The following is an 8,257-nucleotide window of genomic DNA, read 5'->3' on the forward strand; positions in this document are numbered from 1 at the left end:
TTTTGGAGCGAAAATAAAATATGACGCAGGTCTCCTTAGCAGCTAACTCCTACACATACATTGGTAAAAAAATCGACATTAAAAGTATTTTTCCCCTCACTAGCTCGGAAACACGTGTTTTGTCCTTTAATACCAGCGGGTAAAAACGCATTTTATCCACTAGAGGGTAAAGTAATTTGACCTCGAATAAAGTCAAATTAACTGCTTTAAAATTGATAAAAGTAGGTGAATCTAGTAATAAAGATGATTTACCACCTGTGGAACTACTGGAAGCAGTGACAAACGCATTTTTTTGCGTTGTAGTTTCCTCGCTATAGTGAGGGGAAAAGTTTTGTGTTACAAAAATGTATTTTACTTCAAAAAACAACTTTTTGTATAACAAATAACTATTTCCCCTCACTAACTCGTGTTTTGTCCTTTAATACCAGCGGGTAAAAACGCATTTTATCCACTAGTGGGTAAAGTAATTTGACCTTGAATAAAGTCAAATTAACTGCTTTAAAATTGATAAAAGTAGGTGAATCTAGTAATAAAGATGATTTACCACCTGTGGAACTACTGGACAGTGATAAACGCATTTTTTGCGTTGTAGTTTCCTCGCTATAGTGAGGGGAAAAGTTTTGTGTTACACTCGGGTGCAAATGTATTTTACTTCTCGTGTGTTAAAAAACTCGCAAGTTCAGGATTCTATTCTCGAACCACTCGCTTCGCTCGTGGTTCAACTATAGAATCCTTTCACTTGCTCGTTTCTCAATTCCACACTCGGCGTTAAAATACAACTTTGCCCCCTTGTATAACAAATAACTATTTCATCACACCCGCACTTTAAATGTGCTGTTGCACGCAGGCGGAGCGTGAGTTATAGAAAAATCGTTCTCCCAAGGGAATAATGAAATTTCTTGTACCGTACTTAACTTTTTTACATCTATTTACATATTTTTTACATTGCGAGTGTGATGAAAAACATTGTGTGTAACTCGGGGAGTATGAATATTACTAACTCGAGTATTTAAATCGCTCCGGCAAGCCGTCGCGATTAAACTTACTCTCATTAGTAATATTCAACTTCCTCCCCTTGTTGCACAATGTACTAATTATTAATTCTTAATCAGGAGTAGGTATTTGAACACGATACCGAATATGCCCATAAACCATTTGTTAGTCGTATACCTCGAAATCAAAAAATCCTTGCAGATTTTCACCTATTCGCGTTTCGCCGCGATATCAACATTTCTGAACAGTACTTTTTATCTTGTAGTATGATTTTTGGTCGCCAATTACAATGGTGTATAAAATTCATAGTATATTTATTTTCCTGCCTTTCTTCACAGTAGTCGCTTTTCACCTCAATAGATATTTGTTTGTAATGCGTTATTAGATATCGTGATATTTCCTTCAAGCACACCTCTATAGATTTGTTTTGTAAATGCATTTCACATTTGTAGTTTTTCTCCTGGTTATTTAACCTCGTTGTGCATATCACTGATATTACCAAGATATTACTAATAAAATATTACTAATGCAAATGTTGATGTTAATATATGTCCATTTGACCACGTATTATATCCCAGTGACATAGCCTTTGCGACCCAGGTAAAATGCGACTAAAAATATTTACGGCTGATTAAACGCTACATTAAAATTTGCTACTGTTGTAAAAATCTATTAATATTTATTTGTTATAATTGTTATACAAGGGGGCAAAGTTGTATTTTAACGCCGAGTGTGGAATTGAAAAACGAGCAAGTGAAAGGATTCTATAGTTGAACCACGAGCAAAGCGAGTGGTTCGAGAATAGAATCCTGAACTTGCGAGTTTTTTAACACACGAGAAGTGACATTTGCACCCGAGTGTAACACACGAGAAGTAAAATACATTTGCACCTTCCAGAGTGTAACACAAAACTTTTTACCGCTCACTATAGCGAGGAAACTACAACGCAAAAATGCGTTTATCACTGCTTCCAGTAGTTCCACAGGTGGTAAATCATCTTTATTACTAGATTCACCTACTTTTATCAATTTTAAAGTAGTTAATTTGACTTTATTCAAGGTCAAATTACTTTACCCACTAGTGGATAAAATGCGTTTTTACTCGCTGGTATTAAAGGACAAAACATGTGTTTCCGAGCTAGTTAGGGGAAAAAATATATGCGGGCACAGAATATATAATAGTACAAGATGCGGGTAACAAAATATACCGTCGATATTACACGCTACAACAAAATACGCTATCGCGGCAAAACGCGAATAGGTGAAAAGCTACAAGGATTTTTTGATTTCGAGGTATACGACTAACAAATGCCTTAAACGTATTTGCTATTGTTACTCGTCCTTATATACATAGTTTCAAAAGTTCCGCAGGCATCAAATAATTTGAGCAATGTTGTTCTTATGGCGTGAACTTGAGTGTCATTTTCAAGGGGTCCAAAGGGGAAAACGGTTCTCCTGTAAACATGTAAAGAACTGTATCAAGATTTTGAACCAAGTATGTTCGGTAGTTTTATTACCAGTATTTTTTAACTACCTTTCGAACTTCAAATAAACTTAAAAATATATACTTATTTGTATTTCAGATACAAACAAAGATTTCTTTTATTTGATATAGCTACCCATAATTATGCAAAGTATTTTTAGGGTTCCGTAACCGAAATTGTTAAAACGGAACCCTTCTAGTTTCGTCGATTCCGTCCGTCTTTCTGTCTATGTACTCAGCTACTGCATATTTTAAGACAACTCAGATATTATGAACACCTATAGGTACTTATCTAAGCGCACGGTAGTGCGCAGGCCAAATTTATAGATCTACAACTACGGAACCACAGTATAATAAAGAGTACTATCGTACAGTATGAACACTTCCGCTTCCCGCTGAAAGCGCCGCCCACCCCTCTCGGTTACCTCACAGTTACCGCTTGTCAAAAACGCGAACAGTCAACCTGTCATATCTCACTCATACATCTCAAGCATGGTACGCGTTCACCTACACGAGCTTAGAATGTGTGCTAGGAACGCGCCTCTTTCATATATTTGATCGCCAGTGTCCGAGATGTGACGGAACTATGCGAGGCCTACATCACTCGCTCGCGGCCGCGCGTTAAGTACCTACCCGCTAGCAGTTGCCTCGAGGTAACAAGTGGCTGTGTAGTCGCGTGGCACGTACTCTTCTGTAGTAACTGTTAGTAACTTATTAATATTACTTAAATAAAGCGTAGGCATTTGTCGTTTTGCGGGCAAGTGAAGGATCTGTAACGTTAGTAACTAATTAGTAATCTGTGGCTATGCGTGGTCCGACACGCATTTTATTAAGGCTGCTTTCAAAAAAAACGTCAAAATAATGTAAAATTGATAGTTTTAGTTGGTGAAATACTACACTTTCCGTTATCCAATAGATTTATTTAATTCAAATTTCAGTTAGAGCATCTTATTATCTTGATTTTTATAAGACTGGATTTTTGAAAACCAAGTCACTAAATTAATTATGATTTTTTCTCTAAAGCGCGTTTAGAAAAACACACGTATAGAGCTGAATTAGTCGATCTTATTTGTAAAATTTGGACAATTTTAATTACTAAAACAGGTAAATTTATAATTCGTATACCCTGTACTACAAACTTCTCAGACTACATTTTTATTGTAAGGTATTAAAAAAGAGTAAACGAGGCTAAAACGAAATCATTTTTTTTTTCAGAAATTACCTAAAATTAAGTGACAATTTCTTTGAAATATTTTTTTGTATTTAATGAATCTGCAACGTTTAATTAAATTTCTGTTATTTATTTTTGGCAATTTTTTGAAAACGAGCCTTCACCGGTACAATTATTACCACTATTGGACATTTTCTCATATTTTGTTAGACCAAGTTGAAAAAGTCCTATAATGTGATATATATTTGTAAACTACTCACGAAGCCCTTTAATTTGGCCCGGCTGTCGCTGTGAGACGCAGAGCGTAAGTCCCCCTGTCACCGCAGAATCGGAGCAGAAATCAAGACGGAAGTCAAGACCAAAGCGCAAGGCACGGAATGCAAAGAAATATGCGCCAGTAGTGAAGGAAAATGTGGAGGATGACGTAGGGGTCGCTACTTGCAACGAGACTAATAGCGACGTTGTTCCTTCCTCACCGGTGTCCATGGTCGACAATTCGTTGCCCAGCAGTGACGTGTCCACGGGAGAGGAAGCGGGTGTTGCACTCGTCGGCCGTGATCAACATAAGGACAAAGTCATTGCAAAAAAACACTTCTCCTCAATGCGATGCACAGCTGGGCCTGAAGTTACTTCACTTAAGGCGGCAGAAGTCCTCAAATACATACACCTTTGGAACATGGCATCTGGCCCCGATGAGATACGAGCATATCTAGAAATATTATGTCCCGAGAAAGCTTGCACTGTCCTTGAGATCAAAGCAAAGGGATCCTATAGATCTTATAAAATCGGCATCCCGGGCGAGCTCTATGACCGGTGTTTATCCCCCGAGGTCTGGCCCAAGAACGCTCGGGTAAAGGCGTGGTTTTTTCGGAGAAGACAAAGCAACGGCACATACACGGAAAACCCCAGGTCCCAAGAGGAAAGCACTTCCGATGTTAGACATAATATACCAAAATGTCAGGGGCTTGAACACGCGGCTTCAGTACTTCAGGCAAAACCTGCTAGCTCTTGATTGTGACGTCATCGCGGTAACTGAGTCTTGGCTCACCGATGCTGTTAATGATGCTGAGTTGGCGTGTGGCGGGTGGAGCGTTCTGCGTCGGGATCGCGCCACTGGCGCGCGCGGCGGCGGCGTACTCCTTGCGGCGCGCCCTGGTATCCAGCTCGAGCGTCGTGTGGAACTTGAGACGCCGAACGGCGAGGACATGTGGGTCACACTTGTGGCGGGTCAAGGTGTGTTTCATATATGTGTCGTGTACATTCCTCCCAGTGCTTCAGAGGAAACTTATATGCGGTGGTTTGAGAAAGTGGAGTCGGTTATTGACACTCTTACGGGTGCAGTGCTTGTAATCGGCGACTTGAACTTGAACCCAGTGTATGCGTCCCGGAGTGTCCTTAGTTATTATTGTTATTTTGTATCTGTTTGTGGTCTGATTGATATGAACGAAGTGACGAATGTACATGGTAGTAAGCTAGATGTCGTGTTGGTGTCTGAGCGCATTACTGGTGCTGAGGTCTCCAAGACGGCAGGCGAGGGATTGGTCCCAAGATCTGATGCGTACCATCCTCCATTGGATATCTCAGTTCCTGTAGGAGACTGTTCGCGTCGACCGGCTGCAGGTCGATTGGATCCCAGCAATGTGGACATGTGTCGGGACTGGAACTTTACTAAGGGTAATTTTGAGCTCCTGTACAAATTAGTTTCAGAAATAAGTTGGCAGGAAGTCCTCAGTGCTGACAATGTCGACGTCGCTGTGGACACATTTTACAATATATTATATGATATATTTGAACTCAGTGTACCTAAACGGAAACGGCCGACCAGTTCAAGTAGACGATATCCTGTGTGGTTTACGGCCGACCTGATCGCTGATATAAAGCAAAAAAGTAAACTGCACCGAAAATGGAAGGCTACACGGGATATAGACGTCTACAAACAGTTTTCAATATTGAGGTCTAAGGTGAAAGAGCGTCTAGCGTCTGCTTACGATAGTTATATTGGACATATCCAAAGCACAGTTAAAGCCAATCCTCGCGCTTTCTGGGAGCACGTAGGCAGTCTTAAAACAAATGGTGGTTTTGTGTCCCGCATAAAGTTTAAAGACGAACAATTTGTCGGTAGGGATGTGGCCAGTGCTTTCGCCAACCATTTTTCAGAAGTTTTTCTGCCTACTGTTCCGCTTCTTGACCCACGCTTGATAGAAAATGCCTATCGTGAGCCTACTGGCGACTGCATTGATATCAAATCAATTTCATTGCGAGAGGTTGAAGTTGGGATAAAACGCCTCAAGGCTAATAGCTCTGTTGGACCCGACCACTTACCGGCGTATATTGTAAAGGGCTGTATGGATTTCTTGAAGATGCCGATACAATATATATTCAACCTGGCGCTATCTTCTGGATCTTATCCTCGATGTTGGAAGGTGTCTAGGGTGAGACCGATCCCGAAAGCGAGTGACACTTCCGTGGTTGAGAATTATAGACCAATCGCCGTTCTTCCCACCCTTGGCAAGTTGTTTGAGGCCATACTTCACCGAACTCTGTCTTCACAGGTTCGACCCTTCCTGTGTGACGCGCAGCATGGCTTTCGGCCTAGTCGCTCAGTCAATACGAATCTGTTGATACTAACGGACAATATTGCTGCTCATCTTGATAGAGGTATACAAGTCGATGTCCTCTATTTTGATTTCGCAAAGGCTTTTGATCGCGTGGATAACGACGTGCTGCTTCCAAAGCTGGACAAAATTGGTTTCTCTCACAAATTGTTGACCTTTTTTGCCAGCTATCTGCGCGATCGACAGCAGTTCGTCCGACATGGTTGTTTTGCCTCGACTCCTTACCATACCCGGTCTGGTGTCAGTCAAGGCTCCATATTAGGGCCTCTGCTTTTTGGTATCATGATCAACGATCTCAAGTCGGTTCTTCGGGCGGCTCAATGTCTCTTATATGCTGATGACCTCAAGTTGGTATACGGCGTGGAGCAAAGAGCCGATTGCGAGACGTTGCAGAATGACATCGACTTGGTATTTCGGTGGAGTATGGAGAACAAACTTCATTTTAACCCAGCCAAGTGCTGCGTGTGTACATTTACCCGCTCACATACCGCTCTATATTTTCAATATATATTAGGGTCAGAGCCGATAAATCGTGTCTTCTCCGTCAAGGACCTGGGCGTTTATTTATTTATTTATTTAAACTTTATTGCACAATTGGAAAAAAAAGTACAAATGGCGGACTTAATGCCTTGAGGCATTCTCTACCAGTCAACCATATGGCCAAACAGAAATTCGCGAATGTGGGGCGTTGTGTTTGATACGCGGCTCACTTTTCACGACCATATTTCTGCTCTTGCGACGAGCTGTTTCCGAAGGCTGGGTTTTGTAATCCGAAACCTACGCTGTTTTCAAGACCCATTGGCCATAAAAATAGTTTACAATGCCTTGGTAAGGAGTAAATTGGAGACCTCGTCGATCGTATGGAACCCCTACGAATCGATTTATGCCTTACTATTAAATAGTAAGGCATAAATCTTCCTTGGCCTTCTCAAATTTTGAGAAGGTGCAGAAAGCATTTTTAAGGTTCCTTTTTAAAAAAGTTTTCGGATTCTACCCGTATCTCTACCCGACCAAGTATCTCCTTGGCTCTCTTGGGTCCTTGGAGGTGAGGCGGAATTTTCAGCTGATGATCACAGCATGTCGAGCTCTACGTGGTGAGTCAGACTGTCCCGAGCTTGTAGAGCGTCTCGTACGACTGTTTGTTTCTGATGTTCCGAGGATAGCACTCAGGCCGCGACGACGCGACCTGTTGGCCGTGCCGCCGGCGCGTACCGTATCGTACAGGAACTCGCCGCTGCCCCGCGCCCTCTCACAGCTCAATGCGCTCCTGACATCGACACCTGAGTGCGACTTGTTTGCGTGGCGATGGGCGGCAATATGTAGTGAATGCTTGAGATTGTGTGAGGCGATGGATGCGAGGTGTTCAACTGTTCCTATATAAAATGTCTGTTAGGTGTATGCCTATTATTGTAAATGTATATGTCTACTTTGTTTTTCTTGTTATGTCAGCCGATATGTGACGCAATGGTTAGCTGTAAAGTCATGTAATCATGTTTACCAATAAATAAATAAATAAATTTGATACCATTACACGGTATGATCAAGCGCTCGGTTGCGATTTCAATGTTTTTCACGCGAAAGCCCTCAACCCGCAATTATGTAAAGCATTTAAATTTCAATTATTTGCACTAAAATCGATTGCTACACTACACAAATATACATATAATTTATACACCGTGTTTTTATTGTTCTACGTTAAATTCGACACGTCGTTATGTTTAGTTTAGGCTGCGGACGTAGCCAAATGCACAAAAGCTTACGATAATATCGTTATCGTCCCTATCTCTATCGCTCTTCCGTATTGGTGCGACAGAGCCAGGCTGCGTTGCAATAAGCGTCTGGCGTCAACGAATGTCATCTCGTCTAGGCCGGCTTGTCGCTTATCGACCTATCACTTTTTGTTAAAATCGAAAAAACATTTTTTCATCGTTTTCATACATAATAATAATAATTTAGGTACTTAAAAATTTACTTACATACATAATAATAAAAGATA

General features: G+C 41.1%; 1 protein-coding gene across 1 annotated transcript; it reads left to right on the forward strand.

The window, feature by feature from the left end:
- Positions 1-6,939: 6,939 nt before the first annotated feature.
- LOC125228403 lies at positions 6,940-7,936 on the forward strand. The gene is made up of 2 exons (XM_048132967.1): positions 6,940-7,155; positions 7,196-7,936. The coding sequence occupies exons 1-2, from the start codon at positions 6,940-6,942 to the stop codon at positions 7,640-7,642; spliced, it is 663 nt and encodes a 220-aa protein (XP_047988924.1). The 3' UTR covers positions 7,643-7,936.
- The last annotated feature ends 321 nt before the right edge of the window (positions 7,937-8,257 follow it).

This window comes from Leguminivora glycinivorella, chromosome 7 (assembly GCF_023078275.1).
Source record: "Leguminivora glycinivorella isolate SPB_JAAS2020 chromosome 7, LegGlyc_1.1, whole genome shotgun sequence".
NCBI lineage: Eukaryota > Metazoa > Arthropoda > Insecta > Lepidoptera > Tortricidae > Leguminivora > Leguminivora glycinivorella.